Genomic DNA, 25,731 nt, shown 5'->3' on the forward strand with positions numbered 1-25,731 from the left:
GATCAGTTTGTTCTTGTAACATCATTTGCTCTTCTTTCTTTCTTTTACGTCCTGAAAGGAAACTGGAATGTTCAATACATGATGTGGCACACAGTCCACAAATCGCTGGCCCACACTGTAAGCACAGGCAGCAGCTGAATACTAAGACTAGGCCAATGCCTAGGAAGGATAGGATCTTCCATCCCCAAGTGGTTAACGTTGTCCAGAACCAACCGGACCAAGTCCAGGTGCCTGGATTCTGATGTATCTGATTTGCAATTTTATGGAGACGTGTAATAGCTTGATATACAGATGGTGCGTTTTGTGGAATGAAAACACAGCAACTTGACCCGATGACCTTACAGGCTCCACCTCTATCTGCCAAGATGACGTCAATAACAAGACGATTCTGAAGGACAACAATCCGCATGGCGGACTGTTCTTCGGTTAAGTTACCTAGGGCGGAGGCAGTTTCATTCACTACTGCTTCAAGTGTTCTAGTTAATCTGCGTATTAGTTTACTATTTTGGACAGGGCCTAAAAAGAAAAAGAATCCTTTATTAAAATCGGTGTATTGCTCCCATGCCGTTTCAGTGTAGTCGACAAGTGAGATATCTCTTCTGAGTCTATTCTTTACTATGTTTGTATTTCTGTGATAATCAGGAGGAGCTAGAAAAACAGGTGGCAGAAGGAATGCAATATAACAGGTACCATCCCAATCGGGAGGTAGGCGTATGTATGCGGTATGACCACAAACAAAATAGGAATGACTGATAGCTTTAAAGGACGATTTACCATGATCACTGAATTCGACCACAGTAGTACATTTACTATGACCTAAGTGTACTGAACCTTTCTTCCTGACACATAATTCACCAGTGACTGGTAATACTGACATAGCGGGCAGAACTGGTGCAGCTTCGGATTCAACAGTAAGAATCATAAGGTTAATTGTGTAATTACCTAGTCCATATACTTCATTTTCTAGATTAGTTCCTATTCTAATGGGGAGTCCCTCCTTATCCGGGGAACAGACGTCGAGCAGGACCAAGTTCAAGTTTCCCCAAACCCAGCCCCCATCGAAAACAGCAATATCAGGATCTAAGGAATTAATTATTTTAAACCATGCACCACAGGAGCCATTGTGAGTGAACGGGTACGGAAAGAGGGGCAGAGCTCCCTTGTAATTCTGGTAGGGAGGGAGTCGGCCACATATCCAGCAGTTTGTAGCATTATTCGTCTGATGGGAATGATGTAGCATACTAATGAATGTATTGTTGCGCAGCGCAAGTCTGTAAGAAAGTTCATGTGGAGGTAACTCGCTAAAAGTGTGTTCAGCAGAGACATTGTAAGCAGATTGTTCACGCTTGAAAATAGGAAAATAGATAGGGAGAAGTATGCTTGCAACAATAATTAGAAGACTTAGAAAAAACATGATTAATAATGTCACTATACAGTGACTACGCAGTGATTTGCAGTATGTACGTTTCTTGAATTCTCTCTCTCTATCTCGATCTCGATCTAGGGGATACATGTCAGAAACTATTTAACCGATTCACCTAGGGGAGGACTTAAACAATTAAACTGTCTGACTTGCTAGATCGGAGCTTTAATCGATACTGTTCTTGTGGAGTTTTCTCTCGTTCGGAAACCTTGAAGTCACTGGGCTCGATACAGTCTTTGGAAGGGGTGGATGAGCCTGGATCGGATTTCAGTTCATTACACAGTTTAACATGGCTCATGTGGATCCACCCCTTTCTGCCCTCAACTTTCACCGCTGTCCTCGTAGTGAGTAGAACGGTCTTCGGCAATTTCCAGCGGGGCTCCAGCGGACTTTTCCGGTCAAAGTTCCTTATGAGAATCAGGTCGCCTGGACGGACATCATGCGGCTTTACATCAGTGTTGTCAGGGAAGGCTGCGGCAACCTGTGAACGACATGATTGGAGTGCAGACATCAAGGAGGCAAGGTAATCTGTCAACATATTGCAATCAACATCAGTAATTTTCTTCGGAATGGGCGTCCCCCACATATTCGGTGGTCTGCCAAAGACCACTTCGTACGGGGATAGTCCTGATCTCGAATGGGCAACCATCCTCATATAGAACAGTGCCACTGGCAGGGCGACTATCCAGTCGACCCCTTTCTCTTGACATATTTTAGCAAGACGGGTCTTTAATGTCTGGTTATGCCTTTCTACAAGGCCTGCGGCTTCGGGATGTCGGACACAATGGAATCTCCACTGGTATCCTAGCAATAGGGAAACCTGCTTCATTAATTCAGATGAGAATGGCTGACCGTTATCTGAGTACACGACACGAGGCAAGCCGTACCGTGGGAAGAATTCACGAACCAACTGCCTGGCAGTGGTCGGAGCAGTGTAATCTGGGACTGGGTATGCTTCGGTCCAACGGGACAGTGCACAAACAATTACGAGGACATATTTGAATCCTCGACAACGGTCCATCTGGAGGACTTCAAAAGGGTGATCGGGAGGATGAAATCCACCTTGCTCTACAGGGACGCTTTTACCTGGATTGAACTGACAACAGATTATGCAAGTACGCACTTTCTGTTTTGCTGCTGCTCGTAAGTGTTTATTGCTCCAAAGATTTTGTAAACTGTCTAACATCGCTTTTTCTCCTAGGTGTGCTGGACTATGTGCTGTATTAATCATGACTTGAACCATAGAATCAGGGAGAAACCATGTAGATTTTCCCTTCGTCATCCAACCTTGATCTGTCTGGATCCCTCCTAGTTCAGTCCATTTCTTTATTTCATCTGGAGTAGCATGTGCCTAATTATCGATTACATCTAGTGTGGGATCCCTGACTGTCATACAATTTGTTGGTCCTATTGTCTTTGTCATATCCGTTGTCTGAGTGTGAGTCAGTGCTGTATGTTTTGCTGTCTGGTCTGCCAGGTCGTTACCCTGGGAAACAGAATCTGTAACTTTAGTATGTGCTTTACACTTCATGACGGATATGCCTGAAGGCAGATGTATTGCTTCTAACAGTGCTTGAATGAGGGGACCATGTTGGATCTTGGCACCATGAGAGGTCAGAAAACCTCGTTCTTGCCATAACATGCCGAAGTCGTGTACAACTCCGAACGCATAACGGGAATCAGTATATATATTAACATTTCTGTTCTTGGCTAGAATACAGGCTCGGGTCAGAGCAATAAGCTCTGCCGCTTGAGCGGACAGTGTGTCAATACGATGTGTTTCTTTTACTTCTGTTTCAGTGGTCACGGCATATGCGGCCACTAATTCTCCTGTACTTGTTCGCATACATGAACCATCCACATAAAGTGTCAGGTCTGGATTTGTCAGTGGAACATCTGTTAAGTCTCGTCGGGGCTTTGTTACTGCATTGATGATTTCTATACAATCATGCGGGGCTGGATCTGTCATAATTGTAGGTAACAGTGTTGCGGGGTTCAGAATGCTGCAGCGTCTGATTTCTATGTGTGGCTGGAATAGCGTTAATTCGTAACCTGTCAGTCGTGCTATGGTCAAGTGTTGAGTCTGGGTTCTGTTTAACAGAACTTCTACAGAATGTGGAACTTGTACTGTTAACTGATGTCCTAGAACAATCGAATCGCTCTGTCTAATTGCTAATGCTGTTGCTGCTACAGACTTTAAGCACGCAGGGAGTGCCTGGGCTACTGAGTCCAATGTACTTGAGAAATAAGCGCAAGGCTTATGTGAACCTGCTTGATCTTGAGTGAGGACAGACAATGCTGTACCATCACGTTCTGTAACAAAAAGTGTAAACAGTTTGCTGTAACATGGTGTTGCTAAAACTGGTGCTTGACATAATGCTTTCTTTAGTTCCTCAAAGGCTTGTGTATGTTCCTGAGTCCAAGGGAGGACAGTCGAAGTCGCTGCCTCCTGCGTCGTTAACTGGATGAGTGGTTTAGCTAGAAATGCATATTGAGGAATCCATTGTCTGCAGTACGAGGTGAGGCCTATAAAGGCCCACACTTCCTTTTGTGTCTGGGGTCGTGGCATATTTACAATTAACTGAATGCGATCGGGAGTGAGCTGTCTCCCCACTTTGGACAGCAAGTGACCCAAGTACACAACTTGCTGAACACAGAATTGTAGCTTCGAAGGAGACACCTTGTGTCCCTTGTCGGCCAGAAAATGTAAGACTGTCAGTGATGCTTGTTCACATTCGGGCTCACTTCGTGCGGTGATCAGCAGATCATCGACGTATTGCAGTAAAGCAGTGTTAACTGGCATTTGAATACAATCTAGTTGTCTTTTCAGTGCTTGACTATAGATGCTGGGGCTTTCTGTGAATCCTTGAGGTGCGCGGGAAAATTTGAAACTTCGTCCATTTAAACTGAATCCGAAGAGATATTGGCTCTCTGGATCAATAGGTACACTAAAGAAGGCGTTCTTGAGATCAATTACAGTGAAGAACGTCGCTTCAGAATCAATAGCAGTCAATAGGGAAGAGATATCGGGGACCACAGGGTACTGTGGTACAATGCATTTATTCAGCTCTCGAAGATCAATCACCAGCCGATATACTGGTGGTGCATTGGGGTCAGTACGTTTAAAAATTGGAATGATGGGTGAATTACAGATATTGGAGTCGGTCTCTACGACCACTCCTTGGGCTATGAGCTCTTCAATGATTTCCAGTAAAGCCACTACAGCATCGGGTGGTAACTTGTATTGTCTGATTCGTGGTAGAATAACTCCTGTCTTGAGTGTAACACGGTATGGTGTGATATGCATACAACCTACATCAGTTGGGCCTTTTGCCCACAAGTGATCTGGTACATTTTTCAATCTGACATCGAATTCTCGCAACACATAATGACCCTTGAAATCCCGCAGAAAGAGTCTAACCCCCTCCGGGGAACAGCAGATTATGGCTCCTAGAGCCTTCAATGTTTTAATTCCTAACAGATTCTCTGGGCATGATTTCGTAAGTAACAAGTCTGTAACTCGTGATAATGGACCCACAGCCAGGGGGACTGGTTCAGATACTTCATTTACAATGGGCTGGCCTGAAAAACCAAGGGAAACATTCTGTGAGCCTGAGAGGGGTGCCCCTGGGACTTCATTATGACTGATCGTTGTGCGGCTTGCCCCTGTGTCAATTAAAAACTTTCTATCTTTTCCCAATACTTGACTGTGTACATAAGGACCCTCTTGATCTACAGGAATTTCAATAAGAGGCAAGCCAAATTCCCTCTCTAGGCTGTTTCATGTGTATCGTTGATACTCTGGATAAGCAGATTGGGCATACTGATACATCTGTTGGGAAACTTGTTGAGTCGAAGCAGTGGGCTGTGGTACCGCTACTGTCTGTGCTGTGTGAGATGAAGCATGCGTAGGCTGTGTGTTCTGCATAGGTTGTACATTCTGTGAGGTCTGTTGCTGGGCCTGGTCTTGTCTTGGTGGATGCGGTCTTTCTTTAGTTTTACCTGTTGCTATGTTATGTTTCAGAACTGGACATTCGTGTACGTAGTGACCTGGCTGCTTACAATAGTTGCATGTCCCTTTAACGGGAGCTGCAGAATGATTTGTTTGGGTCGTACCCTTTCTGTTTCCGTCGGTATGGACCGACTGGGCTACTAACATTTTCATTTTCGTGTCTTTCATACGTTTTTGTTCCTGATCCTGTTCTTCTCTAATTCTATTCTGATGGTATTGTAACATTTGTAACATCTGGGATGGCGTATTTGCTTGCCATGTACTCTCAACCTTGTATACACAATTCTTGACTGCTAACAGGGAATTCTCAACTAACTTTGATACAAAAAGATGCGGGTACGACTCGCTACTTGGTTTAAGACCACTATTAATAATAAAACATTTCTCGAATCTTGAATAAAAGTCACTAGTATCTTCGTCGGGTTTCTGTTTACATGCTGAGATTGCATCCCAGTCTTCTTTTCTAGTTGTCAATAATCTTGGCAGAACCTGTACTATCAAACCTGGTAATGCTTTAGTTTTGTCCCCAAGGCCTACCCCTGGGACACGTTTGTTCTCTTCATCTTCTATTTCTGCCCATACAATCTTTTTCTCTCCCACCTTCCATTCCTTTTCCTTTAATTTCTCGTAGATGCCCGTGGGCAGCAGTACCTTTAACATTTTCATGATATCTTCGTATGTGTAATCCCCCATCAGTAACATGTCTTTAAGTTCTCTGTGAAAACCTGCAGGATCTTTATCATGGCTCGGGACTAGTTTCTTCATTTCTAACAGTTCTAACTTAGTCAGTGGCGTGTGTACATACACGCGTTTCAAGACATTATCCTCACCCATAACTGGGTGTACTTCTCGCAAGGGGTTCTGACTTTCAATGCCACTCATGCGTTCCATATGATACATTTTTCTTTCTGGGTGTGGGGCGGGAACATATTCGGTGCTTACAAAAGTGTTATATCTATGTCGTTGTTCTAGAATTATTTGTATTAACTTGGTACTTAAACCTCTCCATCTATCCATGAGTAGTGCTTCTAGTATTTCGGGTAAGGGGCCTGGATCAGAATGTTGGTTTCTGTATTTCGTGAGGAGGTGCTGAATCATGTATACACCTGCTAATTTCTGCTCGTCTGGGGAAAGGTTCAGGAATGTCTGTGCTACGGTGTCATCATTATATATGTCGGGATTTTCAGACCATAATATGGCTGACCGAGCTAGTTCTTGTTCATCCATAGAATAGAGTACGTGGTACCCCACTCTCTCTCGGAGTCTTTTATCAGTTTCCTGGAACTGATGTTCAGAAGAATTCGGGTTTGTTAAGGCAGAGAGAAAAACTCTCTTGCTTTCTGGACGAATACCTTTCCTAAGGTAAGTTCCCTTACCTACATACGCTATAGTGTCTGTAGTTTTTTCTGATTCTTCAGGTCCTTCTTCCTCCTCAGAGGAAGCCTTTTCTTTCTCTTTTTCGTGTATATCTATCACTGTCTTTCTAATTTTCTTGTACATACTGGCTATGCAAGTCCCCTTGTCATGTTTTCCTTCAGATATATTTTGACCCCACTTGTTTAGTGCATCTAACTCACTCTGATCTGTCTCAGGCCTGTCTCGTTCTCTTATTAGGCAATTTATGAAAAAACGTAGTATCTGTGCTTGAACGTCAACTTTCTGACGCTCCATGGCCTCCTGAATACTGTCAGGGTCTTTCCCAGTCTGAACAAACTCATATATTCTATCTAGGCGTTCCTTCATTCCTGCATAGCACAGCAGGAAATCAGTAGCAGATCTTAACCGTAGTGATGCCATCATCATTATATCGTCTTTACCGGGTACTGGATCATATCTGCAAACTGAAAGATTTTCTTTGAATATGTCAAGGCGGGGTGACTTGAACACAAGAGGATTCCGCAAATCCCCGAGCTGTAACCTGCGTGTTAATGGCGGGGTGTGCAGACCCCCGGTCGCGCCCCCTGAGGCGGAAGCTTGGGCATTATCTCTCTGTGGAGTCTGTACCTGAACTGGAATTTTCCTTTTAGTAGGATCAGGTAGAAGTAGTTTCGGTAGATCAACTTTAGGTACGGGAAATGGTGGAGGTGGTGGAACAGCAGTATTCTGTTGTGGTACTGACGGAATATGATCTTGGGGCGGGTTACCACCCCCGTCCCTGTCGTTAGGCAGGGCGCGGACAGGCAGATTGGTGTAAGCGGGTGCTACATCCTCTAGATAGGAATTCAGGAATATGTCTTTAGTGGTCTTATGAATTACTTTGGTTGGAACTAATGGTGGCGGCAGATTTTTCGGCATTTCTGAAATGGCCTCGGGCGAACCCTCGGCCACGAGATACATACCGTTTACGAGGTTATTTCGTGCGCGGTCTACTTGCTCTGTTTTTACTCGGATCCCCTCGGTAACTAACTCGTTTTCTTGGGCCTTGTCTGATTCTTTAAGTCTGTCTTCTCTACGTAGTGCTTTTTCAGCACGTTTATGTGATTCCTTACGCCAAAACTCTATGGCGTCTTTCTGAGATTGTCTGGCTTTCTTTTTCCATAATGCTTCTTCTACCTTCATGATGCACTCGGCATCCCATGTTCCGGTAACAGGCCATCTGTGTCTTTCGTCTAGATGTTTAGTATAGTCGGCCCATAAATCTAGATACAATATGGCATCTAAGCCATGCTTGTGATACATAAAGTTTCCTGGAGTGTCCCTAGGGGGGATAGGAATTGCTTCCTCTAGTATCCCTTTCCTAGTTCCTATCTGCTTTAACTTGTTGAAGAATGGCATCTTGTTTACTTAATACTGAATGCTCAACCCTAACTACTTAATACTGAATACAGCTAGTTATACAAGAACACAATAATGCACATTAAAAAAAACGGTCACATTCATACCACGACATTAATCACATGAAAAGACATTTTGAAACATATATGACTACCCCCTATACTGGATGTACTGCTAAACAGTACAGATACACTGTCTAAAAACAGCGCAGAAACTTGAATAACGGATGTACTGCTAAACAGTACAGATACACTGTCTAAAACAGTGCAGACCGGACTTGTGTACCCAAACCCGTCTAGATACGTCCCAGCAATGGTACTCACCGGGAAGCACGGAAACTGAAGGCCTCGGAAAACTCGACTGGACTGGACTCGGCACGTGGATACTTCGGAAAACTTCGGAAAACTTCGGAAAACTGGTGGGCCTCTTGACACCTCGGACCTTGCTTCTTTCGGCTAGGCTCTGGTCGGGATCCTCCGCACTCCTCACCACCTCGTCTGGGTACTGATCGCAGTCTTCGTCACCTCCGTGGGCCAGAGGGAGATGCAGGAAATCCTGCCGGTACGCGTAGTTTCCGTCTAACTGATGGCAGGGGACAGAGCTTGCAACGCACCAACCGGCGCGTGAGGTGGGGGAGGGGACCCTGTTCGGGCGCCAAAATGATGTAAATATATAATTTACCGTCTTAATTTCTATGCAGGTAAGTACTTAATCAATAATAACTCAAATCGGAAAGAAAAAAACAGAGTCCGTGGTGTTAGAGTTCTTAGAGGTTTTATTCCTCAAAAAGGAATGGTCAAGACCAGAATATCATGTTCTTCCCACCACAGGGGTGGAAGAAGGGATAGAGCGCGCTCCATTTTATTGACAGTACACAGCTTATATACTTAATTCATGTCATAGAAAGCAATGCAGTAGGCGTAACAGCTGAGAGAGGACAAGATAACAGTATCCACGTGTTACTAGTACGTAATCAGAAGGCGTGGACTAGGCGTGAATTAGAGGTGTGTGCTAGAAACGTCACAGGTAGGTGTCACAAAGGGGTGGCACTAACGGAAATGTTGCAATGTCAGCAGAAATCGGAAGCTTGGATGCGCGCGCAGCTGCATGACGTGTAATTGACATGGAACTGGAGGGCGTAGGGAGCTTGACATTTTCACTGACGGAAAGAGACAGAAGTCTGGCATGTCAGATCAACTTGTACTTCTATCATATCTGATATCTGATGTTTGGGAACCATATTATCTGAACGGGAAAGGTCTCTGGGGCAGAAGCTATTCTATACTGACTGTGAATGCGTGTATAAGCGCCTGGGTGTCTGCATGAGAAGCGTGGGGGCAAGGGCCTTCCATGGGAGCATGGTAACAGAGGCTATGAATTACTTGCACGGAGACAGGTTGGCCCTTTGGCTCTGCAGCTGAGGGGGATGTTTACTGAAGCTAGTAGGCAGGAATGTATCTTCGAGGAGCGGAACAGATAACTCGAAGGTTATAGTCAGTCTTGGCAGGCAGCAGGCTGAGCTGAGCGCGGTGGGCCGCGCTGGAAGTAAGTCAGAGTTCACGGGTACAGGAGCAGCCTGGGCTGAGGTTTTCAGAATCAGAAGCCAGAAAAATGGCTCGATGGCAGAAATTCAGGGCCTACTTTGCTAGAGCTGAAAAACGTGTAAGGTACACTATAAAAAGACGTTGGCATAGCATACTTAGGAACGGACTATTTAACCCATTCAGGGTGGGTCTGAAAGAGGACAAGTTAACGTTGGACGCAAATGTATTTGCGTCTTCATAGCTGGCACAGGAGGGAAGTTACATGCACTTTAAGCTGGTACATGGAGACGGTGGGGTACGCGCTAGGGAACACAACTTGACCATAGAATTTATATTTCCTCAATTGTAGGCATCACTCCCCACCTCCTTGCGACTTTATAAGATCAGCCCTCTCCAGATCCATCAACATCACCTCCCAGCCCTGTGCTATAGGTTATTTGTCTCTGTCCCTTCTCTTCCTCCCTTCGTAGGGCCGACCTCTCCGCCCGGCCCCATTTCACTAGGTCTGTCTGCCATACGGACGTTTTGGGTATCCTGGGGGGATTTCCATCTCATTGTCAAGGCACTGACCCCCAATAGGAGCGCTAGATCTAGGAATTTCAATTTGGCCTTCAACTGTTTAGGTCTTTTACAGAGTCCCACTGAGCAGTATAGGGCGTCTTCCGGTACCGACATCTGAGTAACTGTCCCCAGCACCTTACAGATTCCTGCCCATGGAACGACAGACTTATGGCTCCTATAACGACCGAGGAGGTGGTTATAGTAATCAAATCATAGAACGCCCCAGGCCCCGACGGGTATACAGCCCAATTCTTCAAAACCTTCACCCCTGACCTCCTACCCGCCTTTTTAATGCCACGGCAGAGGCAGGCTCTGTCACTCCCTCGATGGTGGAAGCTGTGATCAGTTATTCCGAAACCAGGGAAGAATCCACAGATGTGCGGTTCGTACCGTCCTATCGCCCTTCTCAATTTAGATGCAAAATTGTACTCCTCTATCCTCGTGGCCTGATTAAACGACCTCATGCCAATTCTCATCCACCCAGGCCAGTTTTTTTTTTTTAAAGGCTGCCAGGCTCCTGATAACGCCAGACGTATCGTCCACCTAATCGAAAAAACTAATAAGAAACACATCCCGGCAGTACAGGTGGGGTTAGATGCAGAGAAGGCATTCAATAGGGTGGATTGGGCGTTTCTATTTACTACACTCGCATCCTTTGGGTTTGCAAACAAATGTATTAATATGGTACGGGCTAACTATGCAAAAAGAACTATTGATGGACAAAATACAGAAAAATGTCATACATTCACCCCAATACAGAGATCTGGGGCTAACTATGTTCAACCCTGCTCTAGAGTACAGGTAAATGGGATTTTATTGGCTCCCTTCCCCCTGACTAGGGGTACCCACCACTGGTGCCCTCTGTCACCCCTCTTGTTCACCCTCAGTATAGAGCTACTAGCCTTGGCCATCCGTGCGGCACCAGAGATAAAGGGCATCCTTTTTAGTGGAGAAATGCTTAAGATATCCCTTTTCGCAGACAATGTTCTCCTGTCGCTCACGGAACCGGCCACCTCTCTACCTGCTCTACAATCGGAACTTACACGCTTTGACGCAGTGGCGGGCTTCAGGGTGTATTTAGACAAATCCTACATCATTAACCTCGCTATCCCTGCTGCCGAAGTTGAGAGACTCCGGACATGCACACAACTACACTGGACTTCCCGGCCTCTCCAATACCTGGGAGTTCAATTGACACCCTGGGTAGAGGAGCTATATAAAGCTAGCTTCCCACCTTCTCTCTTGAAACTCCAGACAGATCTCACACAATGGAAGCCACTTTTTATCTCCTGGCTTGGCCGCATTCGTGCAGTTAAAATAACAGTGCTTCCTGAACTTTTGTATCTTTTTCAAGCTCTCCCAGTTGAACTGGGCAAGGACTTTCTCCCTAAATTAAAATCTGTGATGCTGTGGTTCGTTTGGCAGGGAGGACGAGCGAGGTTCTCCTTCTCCATTTTGAGAAGACCACGGGGGAGGGGGGAGGGGAGAGTGGGGCTCCAGGACTATGGCCTTTATTACAAGGCAGCTCAGCTGCGAGAGGTGACCGAGTGGGCAAAGGGGGATTCGAAGAAGCATTGGCTCCATATGGATAGGGCTGTGGCAGGAAGGTCGATTTGGGACCTCATATGGTGACCCAAAAGGGATAGGCCAGAGAATGTTTACATCAGCACGCCTACTGGAAGTACCCTAAAAGTATGGGACTCTCTATCACATAACGCACAGTGGACCACATTTCCGTCAGCTTATACGCCAATACACTTCAATTTTTGGCCTTCCCTCCCGCCTTACAGAAAGGACCCTTTGACCAGTGGAGGGAGGGAGGCTGCAGAGCACTGACGCACCTTTTCCATAACTATGATATTCTCACCTTTGATAGCTGCAAGAGGGACTATGGGTTGGGACCTGCCGAATATTACCACTATCTCCAGCTGAAACATTGGGCGCTTACACCTCACATTCACGAAGCAGTCACTCGCACCCTCACGAGATTTGAAAAATATGTACAAATTGTGGACACTATGAAAGGTATGATCTCACCGAGGCCTCGCTACTTGTACACGTGGGAGGATGTCTTCCAACGGGACATTCGAGATGGAGAATGGGCGGGGCTCTGGTCAGATATCACGAAATTCAACCATTCTATAGAACTAAGGGAGGCCCACCTAAAACGATGATGGACTGCTGCCTCTACCCTACCAAGATCAAAAAGATATTTACCGACTCGTCTGATCTGTGTTGTGGGCTACTAGGCAATTTTCAACATATTTGGTGGGACTGTCCAGTGATGCGACCCTTCTGGGAGGAAATCCTCGCACAAAATAAAGATATACTGGGGTACCCTATTCCGACGTCCATGGCAAACACTCTCCTCGGCCTCCACAATCCCTCCCTCAAACATCAAACTAAAGCAGATAAGGTCATGAAGCCCAGAGATGGTTGTCCACTGATTTAAAAAAATTAAAACTTGCTCTGCATCAAGCTGAAAGGAAGTGGAGAAGTAAATACTTGCCTGATAAAAGCACCTACTTAGCAGCACTTGGAAAATACAAAAATCTAACCTGGCTACAAAAGCTGTATATTTCTCATGAAAAATTGTCACCTCCTCAAATCGATCAAAAGAAATCTTCTCGATAGTTTATGAACTATCCAACCCGACAGAGTGACACCAAAATCCACACCTTCGCAAACCCTATGTGATTCCTTGAAAAACTTCTTCATTGACAAAATCAAAGCCATTAAAGCAAGTATCCCCATATGCTCGAGCCCTGCGTGTCCACCAAAACCCAAGAACTCTTACATGTTGAAACAGATTCTAGTAAAAAGTCAATAAATATTCACAGACTTGTTGACAAAAGTAAAATCTGGCTCTCCTGGGGATTGCTGCCCCCCTTGGATCCTAAGGGAAGCCTTTACTGCTTGCCGAGTCCAGCTATTACCCTTTCAAACGAGTCCCTGTCCCTGGCCTATGTACCTGACACCTTTAAGGAGGCTTCTGCATTCCCCCTCCTAAAGAAGCCAGTAGCAGACCCTAAAGTCCTAACCAGCTACTGCGCTATGTCATTGCTACCTTACCTGGCCAAATTACTCGAAGCCCATGTGGCCAAAAGCCTATCTGCTTTTTTGGAGCAGTCCGATTATCTGGAAGCACATCAAGCAGGATTCCGCCCAGCTCACTCCACAGAGTCAGTTATACTGTCAGTATTGGACATCCTTCAAGAGAAGGCAGACCGAGGCTGTCCGCAAGCCCTGGTGTTGCAGGACCTTTCCGCAGCATTTTACACGGTCGACCATAACGTACTGGTCGACCGTGTCACGGATGCAGGAATTCAAGAAACAGTCCTTGAATGGATTGACTCCTTCTTAAACAGATTTCAGGCGATCCGCCTAAGCCAATTCACGACCCCCAAGATAAGAACCGCATGTGGTGTTCCCCAGGGATCCTCACTTTCCCCTCATCTATTCAACTTATACCTTCTCCCTCTGATCCATGCCCTGAAAGAAAGGAAAGTTCAAACTTTAAACTACGTGGATGACTTCCAACTAATGTTCTCTAGCAATAACTCCCCTACAATCGTTCATGAATTCCAGACTACGATGCTGTTCATCAGTGACTGGATGAACAGCAACCATCTGAAGTTAAATCCAGATAAGACGGAAGTGATTCTTACGGGAGGCTCCTTAAACCCCTGGAGTTCCCGGTTCTGGCCTAAAGAGCTGGGACAGCCTCCCACTCCTTCCATATCTGCCAAAACCCTGGAAGTCATAATTAAGAATGATCTTACAATGAAAACTCAAATAGGATCGTAATCTCAAAATGCTTTTTCCAACTAAGAAAAATAAAGAAAATCAGCAGGTTCCTTACACAGGAAGCAAAAATACAGGCAGTACTTGCTATGGTGATATCCCGTATAGATTACGCCAACTCACTATACTTCGGCATCCCAGCCTATCTCACCCACTGTCTTCAACTACAGAACCAGGCAGCCAGATTGATCCTTCAGGAAAACGGGTGCCAACATGTCACTCCTCTTCTAAGGAAGCTACACTGGTTCCCTATAACCCAGAGATGCGCCTTCAAGGTGGGATGTATTATCTTTAAATTCCAGAATGGTAGAAATCCCAAATTGATCAACAGCCTGATCGATAGATACATTCCGACCCGCAACCTGCGATCTGCCCATATGCATCTCCTGACTTTACCTGCCTTTAAACTGAAGCGCTTTGGTGGAACACGGTTCTCCATACTTGGTCCCAGATACTGGAACTCCCTGCCTCTAGAAATTAGATCCTGCACAGACCTCATGATTTTTCATAAACTCCTAAAAACATGGCTATTTAGACAGGCATACGAGTAACATCTCAGACCAACACCGTTAGAGTAGCGCCAAGAAACCAATCTGGTGTACGTGCGCTCTACAAATTAAGTATAACCTAACATAACATTATGTGGACCTGCATTGGGGCTGCAAAAGTAGCAATAGCGGCCTAGCGGCCGCATGGAAGAAATAGGAGGCTCCCGCTATCTCGTTATGGCATTCCAGAGTCTGGAAACTTCTGTGCCTTGAAAGGATGGCCGATGCATTCAGGGATGATTATAAGAACTTCGGGGCCCACTGGTATCCCTCCTTACAAAGGGATTACTTTCAGCCGTTTGTCCTGCATCAGTCAGAGCTATGCACCTGTTTCAATTTTAACCTACTTGATTCTCCCATGATTTGAAACCTAACTTCACTTGGGTAGTCGCGACCAGTACTGGGGAGGGGGGTCCTTGTTGTATTGTATTGTATTGTATTGTAAGGGGTGCTTATAGAGCGCACTGACACCATGGATTTCCTGGCGCTGGTTGGAGGCAGAGAGGACAGAAAGACTTAACTAGATTGGGGAAAGAGCCAGGTTTTTAAGGATTTACGAAAAAAAATCAAAGAATTGGAGGTTTTAAGGGGAAAAGGAAAAGAGTTCCAAAGCTTGGGGGCCAGGTATGCAAATCTCCGGCCTCCAGATCTGCAAAGCTTGTAAGAGGGGACGGTCAAGAAATGAAGATGAGAGGATCTCAAGTTCCGGGATGGGCAGTAAGGTCTGATGAGGGATTTCAAAAAGGCGGGACAGGGCCCAGCTAACGACTTAAAGATGAGGCAACCGATCTTAAAGGCCGCCCTTGAGGTGATAGGGAGCCAGTGCAGTTTGACGAGGAGGGGCATGGCGGATTGCCACTTCGGGATCCCCAGGGCCAGTCTCGCCGCTTGATTTTGAACGGCTTGTAGTCTAGCCAAAGATGTTTTAGGCAGACCGTGATAGATCGCGTTCGAAAAATCTAAGCGGGAGAGGACGAGGGCCATGATGACTTGCAGGAGGGCATCAGGTGAAAGGAGGTATGCCACTTTCCTGATCCTGCGCAGCTGGTAAATGCAGGAAGAGACCACCGTCCCCACCTGCGGCCCAAGGGATAGACCGGAGTCAATTGTGACCCCCAGACTCTTCACCGAGGCCAAGGGGGTGGGAGAGGGACCAAGTTCCGCCGGCCAGAAATGTGGCCCCCAGAAGGTGGCACTCCTACCGGGAAGGAGGAGCTCCGTCTTACCGGGGTTCAGTTTTAGCTGGTTTTGGCCCATCCACTGGAGGATGTGGGACATGACTGCCTGAAAGGTAGAAATAGCAGAGGGGGAGTTGAGAGAGAAGATGAGTTGCAGGTCGTCAGCGTAGTTGAAGACGGTGACGTCCCACTGCCTCAGAGAAAAAAGAAGTGGTCGAAGATAAAGATTGAAAAGAAGAGGGGATAAGGAGGAACCCTGGGGAACCCCACAGGGCGAATGCTCCCTAGGAGCCCTGAAAGTGCCCAGGCTGAGGGTCTGAGACCTACCGGTCAGGAAGGATTTGACCCAGGCCAACGCCAGGCCTTGGATGCCAGCCTGCTCGACACGGTGGAGGAGGATGTTGTGATCCACCGTGTTGAAGGCGGCTGACAGATCTAATAATACCAAGGCCTGGGGGGTACCCTTGTCAACACCGTCTCTCAGGGCGTCCAGCACGGCCAAGATCACTGTCTCCGTAGAGTGGCCGGGTCTAAAGCCGGCCTGGTTAGCCTCGAGAAAGTTGGAGCTCTCGATAAACTGTGAGAGACAGGTGGTGACGTGGGCTTCCAGGATTTTAGAAAAGAAAGGCAGGAGGGAGATGGGGCGGTAGTTCGCCGGGACGGCGGGGTCAGCCCCCGGCTTCTTCAAAAGGGGCACTAGTACGGCCTCCTTGAAGGAGCCGGGCACCGTACCGGAAGAAAGAGAGGAGTTTAGCAGGGGAAGAATGCAGTCGGGTAGAGAATGGCAGATGTCCCGGAGTATGGAAGGGGGGCAACAATCGTCTGGGGATCCAGACTTAATGCGGGTGGCCAGGGTGGCCAGAGAGGTAGGGTCTAGAAGAGGGAGTTGTGTGAGCAAAGAAGTGTTATAGGGGGGGGAATCAAATCCAGCGCCAGGGGGAGTGACTGGAATGGTGTCCTTGATCAATACAATTTTCTGAATAAAAAAAGTGCTGAGGGTGTTGCATGCTTCCTGTGTGGGGGCCTGAGTTGGGAGCGTCCTAGGATCGGAGGTGAATTCATTGAGCACTTTGAAAATTTCTTTGGACTTGCAGGGGGCTGATAGAATTTTTCCTGAAGCGTAGGCTTTTTTTGCTGCGAGGATGGCAAGTTTGTACCCATTGCGGGCGGCCACATAGGCATCTCTACTTAGAGAGCAGTAGTCTCTCTTCCATTTACGCTCAAGTTGACGAAGTTCCAAATGGAGGGTTTTAAGATGGGGGGTGAACCATTTATGGGAATTGCTGTGCCAAGATCGGGGGAACTTGGTTAGGGGAGCAAAGATGTCGCTGGCTGTCGTGAGCCAGTCTGCCACAAGCCCATGAAGCTCATTAGTACCAATGTCATTGGGAAGCAAGGGACAGGTTTGGGACAGATGGGTCAGCAATTTGGGGGAATCGGCAGCCTTCCACTTGCGGGCAGTACCACCCTCCCGCGGGGGGATCCTGATCTGGCCAACCACCGAGATTGTGGTGTCGATCAAGGAATGATCTGACCACACACAAGGGGTAATTAGTGGGCAAGAGGACTTGACCCCATGGGTCCAAATATGATCGAGGATGTGGCCGCCCTTATGGGTGGCGGATCTGACTAGTTGGATAAAGTTCAGGCTCGAAAGACCCTCAAACAGTTCGGAAGCATGCGGGCCGGCGTCCTCATGCTGAAACCAGTAGTTAAAGTCACCAATGATGACGATACGGGGGGAGGAGGTGGCAATATTGGTCAACTGATCGATGAAAGATGAAGGGAAGGACGGCATAGGGTGGGGGGGACGATAGAGTACCATAAGAGTGACAGCACCTACCTCAGTCCCGAGGCTGAGGACCAGGGTGTCCACTTCCGGGAGAGTCATGGCCGCGGAGGCAATGATCTTAAGATCCTTGCGTATTACCGCCGCCACCCCTCCCCCGGCGCGACCCCCTGATCGGTTGGTATTCAGCAGAAAATAGTCTGGGGGTAGCGCAGCCAAGATGTCGGGGAGTGAATCATTGGTGAGCCAGGTCTCCGATAACAGTAGGACATCAGGACTTTCAGTCATAAGTAGATGTAAAATATCGGCTTAGTGCCTAACCATAGAGCGGGTGTTTAGATATAAAACCCGAATCTGCGACTCGATAGGAGCCGGGGCAATGAGTGATGACATCGGCACAAGACGGGGGAGAGAGGTGGCGGCAATGCCAAGTGGCGTGATCCGAGTCCAGGTGTCAGGGGAGAGAAGGCTGGCAGAGGCATGTAGGCACCTAAGAGAGGAAGGAGAGTAAGATATAGGAGTTGAAGCATCCCTAGCCCCTTGGCCCGTCCGGCCGCAGACGGGCTGGACTTAGGCGCGACTTCGGCGCGCTGATGGCGTGCCCGCTGCGCCCGTCCGCTGCGCTCCCTGTGAGGGGGCGCCATTTTATGGGCTGAGGTCGTGAGGGGCCGAGCGCTGCACCGCTCGCCTGCTCAGCGTCCTCACCCAATATGGCGGCCAAACAGCGCGACCCGGCGGGAATTGATCTCCCGTGAGGGCGACTGTCAAGATGAAAGGTAGCGGCAACCTGCACAACAAAAAAGGTTAGTCGTATGCCAGATACAGTTAAAATAGTTTTTAAAAGTGAATTAAATGTGCGCTAAGAGCGCGGAAGGCAGCGCGGAAGGCAGCGCGAGCAGCGCGAGTCAAGCGCAAGTGGCTAGGTCCCACTGGCCGGTTCGTGACCTCCAACCAGTCATGAGGGGCAGCACAATGGTTTTTATGGGCTGAGGTCGTGAGGGGCCGAGCGCTGCACCGCTCGCCTGCTCAGTGTCCTCACCCAATATGGCGGCCAAACAGCGCGACCCGGCGGGAATTGATCTCCCGTGAGGGCGGCTGTCAAGATGAAAGGTAGCGGCAACCTGCACAACAAAAAAGGTTAGTCGTATGCCAGATACAGTTAAAATAGTTTTTAAAAGTGAATTAAATGCGCGCTAAGAGCGCGGAAGGCAGCGCGAGCAGCGCAAGTCAAGCGCAAGTGGCTAGGTCCCACTGGCCGGTTCGTGACCTCCAACCAGTCATGAGGGGCAGCACAATGGTTTTTATGGGCTGAGGTCGTGAGGGGCCGAGCGTTGCAACGCTCGCCTGCTCAGCGTCCTCACCCAATATGGCGGCCAAACAGCGCGACCCGGCGGGAATTGATCTCCCGTGAGGGCGGCTGTCAAGATGAAAGGTAGCGGCAACCTGCACAACAAAAAAGGTTAGTCGTATGCCAGATACAGTTAAAATAGTTTTTAAAAGTGAATTAAATGTGCGCTAAGAGCGCGGAAGGCAGCGCGAGTCAAGCGCAAGTGGCTAGGTCCCACTGGCCGGTTCGTGTCCTCCGTGTTCTTCATAATTTCTGGAAATCTTTGTTTAGACTTGCTCCCTATAAAGGGCACCTTCCCAGTTGGAGGGGTTGGGTTGGGTTAACATTATCACAAAAGAAAGACAGACGAATATTATGTTTCACTGCGCAGACTTACTCCCCGTCCTTGCTCTTGGAGAAACTGTGCTTACTCGTTTAGGTTGTCTGGGATACTGCAGGTGGTACACACCTATTGAAGTATATCGACTTTTGGTCTTTATAAACTGTCAAGTCGTCTGTGTTTATCCAGATGTACAGTATGCCAGTTTACTTTGTGATAAGTGATGAAATGCTAATAAACATATATTTGAAACATTTTTTGGGAAATAGGTGCCCTCTGTGCAGACTGTGAAATGCCATCTCATGGGCTGATAAAACAAGAGTGGAGTAAAATTTTTAAAAATGAAATTTGGAAGACCACTTATCCGAAGAGCAAATACATCGGGATCTTTTATATTGCATTTCAGAGAACTGAACAACCTCTTTTGGGACAACGAAGGGCAAACTGTGATAGGGGAATAAAGTAAGATGAGGGGAAATGAGACCAAATCAAACCAGCTCAATGTATTAAGGGATCATAGATTAGCTACAGAAGACAATACAGCCACAGCATTGCTTTTGATGCAGATGAAGATGCACTGGTAGCAACGTAAAAATAAAATAAATGGGCAGAGCCCTGTGGAGCCATGCTAGCTTTGAATGACCTATTCGTAGCAAGGAAATGTTGCTGTAAGCCACCTCAGGAAACAAGGGCACAAAAAATGAAGTAGGAAAGGGGATATGTGTCCTCTGGACCCCTGACTTATGCCCTAACATCGTTCACCATATGTTCAAAAAACCACATGTACAGTTGTGAGTTCCAGCCTTGTAGTTTAGGTGTAAAGGTTTACAATTGTAAACTTAAAGGCTGTACAAGCACAGGGTGTAATTTTGGAACCTGGGGAACTGTACAAAAACTTTTGAAGAGATTGATGCTTTTTTGAGACTTTGATAAATTCCATGGAATAATTAGAACGAGTTGATGCTACCAAGTCTCAGGAGGTAGCTGGCCTTTTAAATAGTGCTGGTTTGCAAAGTTTTACTATGGCCATAGTTGGGAGCTGTTAGACTTGTAACAGACTTTGTAACTGTGTTTTTCTGTGACCCATGTGACTTGTGTTGGTACAATTTGTTTCCTTTATTTCATTTCAGCTACATTCTTGCAAATAACTATACAATCAGTGTTTGAAATAATAATTTCTAGCCTAATGTATATTTGTATGTTGTCACTTGAAATCGTTACTTTTAAACAATATGTATGTCAGCTCATCTAAATAGGATATGCCTGGAGTCCCTATGCTAAGAAACACACAGTGGAGTGGCTGCCACTGTCTCCGTGCTGATAAAGCTTGTTATGTGTTAATAAATGTATAGTGCTGGTTACTTCCATAGAAATGAAAAGACCAGGGAAATAATCACGATGCAGCTGTTTTTTTGCATTCTCAGTTTCTTAAGCTCAAACATATCACTCTGAATTTCTCCCAGTTGCTGCATGATCTTTGGACCGAACAAGTCAGAAACGGAGAGAGTATCAATCCTTGCTTGTGTGTGGGGTGCATCGTGATAGGCCACCTTAGTTTCAAAAGTAAAAGGATTATGCTGTAACATTATTGTAATTATTCAGCCTTAAACATAACTGGTGTAATGTGACTTGTCTAGGAAGCAATTCAGTGTACAGCTGCAACAAACGATTTTGACAGCCTACTTCCGACCAATTTGTTAACTTATGAACTTATCAAAGAGGAGGTATGTACACTTGTCCTTCATCACTTACAAAACAAAGCACACCTACTCAGACAGCTAGGTAACATTTCGTTTTCTATAAGTGTGATAATACCTTAATATAATTGTTCGGACAAGATCTTATTATGCACCAAAATTCTTTCCTCCTTTCTGTATTAATCCTTCTGCATCCTCCACTTGGCTGTGCTACTCTCTATAAACTGAGATCGTCCCATGGTTTCCTAGTATCTTCCTCAGTCATGGCTATACTATAAATGTAATATTCTTCTTTCACCTGCCTGGAGTAAATAAATTTATGCTTCCTCACCATAAGTCAAATCTAGAAGTACAATCCTCATTTGTCACTTTTTCTTTTCAAATGGACTTTCTAAAAATCTTATTGCACATGATTAATATGTTGTTCAAGAATGAAACTCAACTGTTTAGACGTCCTGCATACTGTTAAAAGATTCATGTTTGTATTTCTTCAGGGCATGGGATAGTCCTGGCTGGTATAAAAAATGGCAACACATTCCTTCTCATTAACCCCTTCCATGCGGCCGCGATTCCCCTGGTGTGCTGTAAACAAGACGAACAGGGGCGGGCCGTGACGAACCCCAGCCGTCATCAGCACACGAGCACCGTAGTGCATGACGGCTGGGGTTTGTCATCAGCATGGAAGGGGTTAAATGTGGTAATCCATCACAGATGAATGGGCCTTGATGCCTTGGAAATGTAACGCCTGCTTCCTTAGTTTTCTAGCTTTAGGGTGTACAGTAGAAAACTATGAAATATTCCTAGATAGCCTCTGGCATCACTCTGTTTTCCACTCTAAAGTTTTCTTTTTCCGATCTCTAAACCCTTGGCAGTTTAATTTTGCTTCCTAAGGTATCCTATTATCTTTATTCATAGATTTTAGGACAGATGCCTAACTTTTTAGTTAACACATGGAGATCAAAGTTATCAGATGAAGTAATCCTTTTAATCTTTTTTTTGTTTCAAACAATATTAATGTCCACTTTGGGGAATCATAATATAAGTTTATATTCACACAGGTTTTATTGGCAAATCTCTGGTGTCCCTCCTCCAGCAACATTGATCTTAATGATGATTAAGTCAAATTAAGCTTGACCCTGTCACATGGCAATTTGCTAATGCAGTGTCCTATGTATATTCTTTTATGACATCATTTTACTGGTGGTATCCTTTCAACACAAATAAGTCTCGTTCTCTTTTCTGGTGTTAATTGCGAATGTTTTGGCTGATATGTTGACGGTTTTATAAGCAACTCGTATTAATTCAGAGTAAGTTTTCTTTTCTCTTTGCCTCTTCTCAGTGTTTTGAAACTATTTTCTGAGAGGGTATTTTCTAAATAATATAACTATAGACTATTTAATACATTAATTGTTGTTAGTCACCATTAATTGCTGTTAGTCACCATCACAAGCTGTTCGTTCTGCTCGGCACTACTAAACCGGATCTCTTATTTCTTACGGAGACTTGGTTCTCCCAGTCCTCCCTCCCCTCTTTACTTGCGGCTCTCCCCCCCTCTTATTGTGCCCTCCGGGCTGACCGGCCGGCAGGTAAACTCGGCGGTGGCGTTGCCCTTATTTTTTGCTCTGAACATCAATTCCAGCTCCTCCCCTCTTCCCCCATTGCGGCCACCGATCATTTACTTATCCGATCTTCTGCCTTCTCTCCTCCTCTCACCTGTCTGTTGGTGTATCGCCCCCCCAGTCTACTCCCTCCTTTCTTTCTGATTTTCAGGACCTACTATCTACCATCTCGGTCAATAACTCGTCAGTCCTGGTGCTCGGGGATGTCAATTTTTGGCCCTCTGACCCTCGAGAATGTGCGTCTTCCAAAGACTTCACGTAGACACTGCGTGAGCTTAACTTCATCTCCCATGTCCATGCCCCAACGCACACCCATTGACACATCCTTGACCAGGTCTGGTCCCTCAACTGTCCAGTTATGTCTTTGTCTATTGCTCCCTGTCCCTGGTCCGACCACTTTCTGATTTCCTTTTCCCTTTGCCTGTGTTCAGTAAAAAAAAACCCAGCTGGAGAAGAACTTATGGGCTCGAAATTGGAACCGCATGAATGTGTCATCCCTATCGTCTACCCTCTTGGCCTCCCCACCCAACTTGCAGGATCTCCCTTCCTCTCTCCAAGCAGAGACTATTAATGCCTGGCTTGCGAGTGGCTGCGATCCGGTGGCCCCACTTCGACGGATCACAATCAGAAGACTCAAGGAGGCCAATTGTTGGTTTACTGAGGAGCTAAAATCACTCAAGCTGGGGGTTCGCCAGGCGGAGCGTTCGTGGAGAAGGGCCTACTGCCCCAAGCTGAAACTTCAATTCCTATCTCGCCTAGGGGAATACAAAAGAGCCATTCTCTCCACTAAAACGTCCTACTTTTCACATAAAATATTGACCGCAGAGAACCAGCCTAAGGAAATTTTTTCCATTGTCCACGATCTGGCTTTCTCTGATAGAACCTCTTTGAAACCTACCCCAACCCAACACTTGTGCGACTCCTTGAACAACTATTTTTTGGAGAAAATTGAGACCATCAAATCCAATATCCCCCTCCCGTCCCAGTCCTATGTAGACCCCTGTCCCCCCCTCCTGAGGCCCACCTGTCTTCTATTCCGCCCCTTACTGTAGATTCTTTTCTTGCCATCCTCCCCAAAGTCAAGTCAGGCTCCCCTGTTGACATCTGCCCTGCCCGCATTCTTCGTCAAATCTACTCTGCATGCACCCTGCCCCCTCTCTCCTTCCTGAACTGCTCCCTTGCGCAGGGAGTTGTCCCCCCTCTTTTGAAAGCAGCTACCATTGTTCCCATCTTGAAGAAGCCAGGGGCTGACCCCTCCTCCCTAACTAATTATCGCCCCATTTCTTTGCTACCTTTTCTGGGCAAGGTGCTGGAACGCCACGTCACCGCAGTTTTCAGCACATTTGTGGAGGAGAATGGGGGGCTAGCCCCCTGCCAAGCCGGCTTTCGGGCTAGACACTCCACTGAGGCTGTTGTGGTGTCGGTCTTGGATAATCTGAGAGAGGGCCTGGACTCTGATCAACCACAGGCGCTGATCCTCCTGGACCTATCTGCCGCCTTTGATACCGTGGATCATTCCATTCGTCTTTCCCGTGTCAGGGCGGCGGGTATCGGGGGGGCAGCCCTTGTCTGGCTCTCCTCTTTTTTGAGAGACCGCACCCAGGCGGTCCAGTTGGGAGATTTCTCCTCTACTCCTCTTCGGATCTCATGTGGGGTTCCCCAGGGTTCTTCTCTTTCCCCTCTTCTATTTAATTTATATATCGCCCCTTTGATTTTTGCTCTTCAGAAGCTGGAGGTCACCGTCTATAATTATGCCGACGACCTCCAGCTCATCTTTAATCTTTCTTCTTCCTCTCACTCTGTCTCCAACTTTCACTCGGTGATGTCTTTCATCAGGGACTGGATGAATCATAATCATCTTAAATTGAACCCGGACAAGACCGAGCTAGTCTTGACGGGGGGTTCATCCAGCCCCAGGAATTCTTTGTTTTGGCCTCCTTCTTTAGGTTCCCCTCCCTCTCCTTCTACCTCCGTTAAAACTCTGGGCATTAAACTCAATGACCATCTCACTCTCGTTTCTCAGATCGGGTCTGTTGTTTCCGCTTGTTTCCTAACTCTTCGCACTATCCGCACTGTTTCCCGTTTCTTTTCCTTTTCTGCACGTAAACTTATCTTGTCCGCTCTGGTCATCTCCCGTTTAGACTACGGGAATGCCCTCTATAACGGCATCCCGGCCTATAGTCTACGGAGATTGCAATTGGTACAAAACCAGGCGGCCCGTTTAGTCTGCTCTCACCCCAGATCTCACCGTGTTACTCCTCTGCTAAAGGAACTCCATTGGCTCCCGGTTCGTGAACGAGCATTATTCAAACTGGGATGCATGACTTTCATGGCCCGTTTGGGTCTCGCTCCCACCTTCATCTCCTCGGCGGTACAGCCATACGTGCCCTGCAGAGAATTGCGCTCATCTTCCCTTTGCTTACTCACGGTACCACGTTTCAAGCGCAAGAAATGGGGTGGAGCTAAATTCTCTTCCTTGGCCCCGGTGTTTTGGAACTCCCTTCCCATTCACCTTAGATCCTCCACCCAGTATCTTCCTTTTCGTAAGCTACTTAAAACCTTCCTTTTTTCTCAAGCTTTTCATTTGTAACTCCTCTCCCATTTCAGCTTAGCGGTCCTTTTTATATGTTCCATCTATGCCTGTACTTATAAGCGCCAAGAAACCGCATGGTGTACGCCGCACTATATAACTACTTTAAATTCAAATTCATATCTTTTGGCAGGGAGAAAGCGGAAGTTGTAATATCAAAAAGACTACAGACATTCCCAAATTACATCTTGAAGAAAGCCTTTTTTTTTTACATTTTCTGTTGTGTTGTGGTAGCCATACAGTTTGTGATCTGTAGCATCTTGTGAACCCAAATAATACTGAATATTTAAAACATAGGGAGACAAGGTATTCTATAGCCTATTGTATTCTGTATCTCTCCTTTTCAAGACTATAGAATTTCCTCAGAAGTGTTTAACTTTCTGAATATATGCAAACTAGTGGGCCTCATTGCCATGAGGATGTAAGTTGGTAGCTCCCATTCCTTGTGTCTTTCTAATTACCTTTAGGAAGGGATCACCTTGTTATTAATATTTATGAATATTTATGAAGATCACTTGACAGAA

General features: G+C 46.5%; 1 protein-coding gene across 2 annotated transcripts in view; it reads left to right on the plus strand.

Moving 5' to 3' along the window:
- Positions 1 to 25,731, plus strand: part of LOC147701861 (uncharacterized) — a 750,024-nt gene that overhangs the window by 644,936 nt on the left and 79,357 nt on the right. The window contains exon 21 of one of the 2 annotated variants that reach the window (XM_086930494.1): positions 20,939 to 21,025. The exons of the other annotated variant lie outside the window; for it this stretch is intronic. Within the exon in view, the coding sequence (XP_086786620.1) occupies positions 20,939 to 21,025 (87 nt within the window). The remainder of the gene's footprint in view (positions 1 to 20,938; positions 21,026 to 25,731) is intronic. 2 annotated transcript variants of the gene reach the window in all.

This window comes from Lissotriton vulgaris, chromosome 7 (genome assembly GCF_964263255.1).
Source record: "Lissotriton vulgaris chromosome 7, aLisVul1.2, whole genome shotgun sequence".
Lineage (NCBI taxonomy): Eukaryota > Metazoa > Chordata > Amphibia > Caudata > Salamandridae > Lissotriton > Lissotriton vulgaris.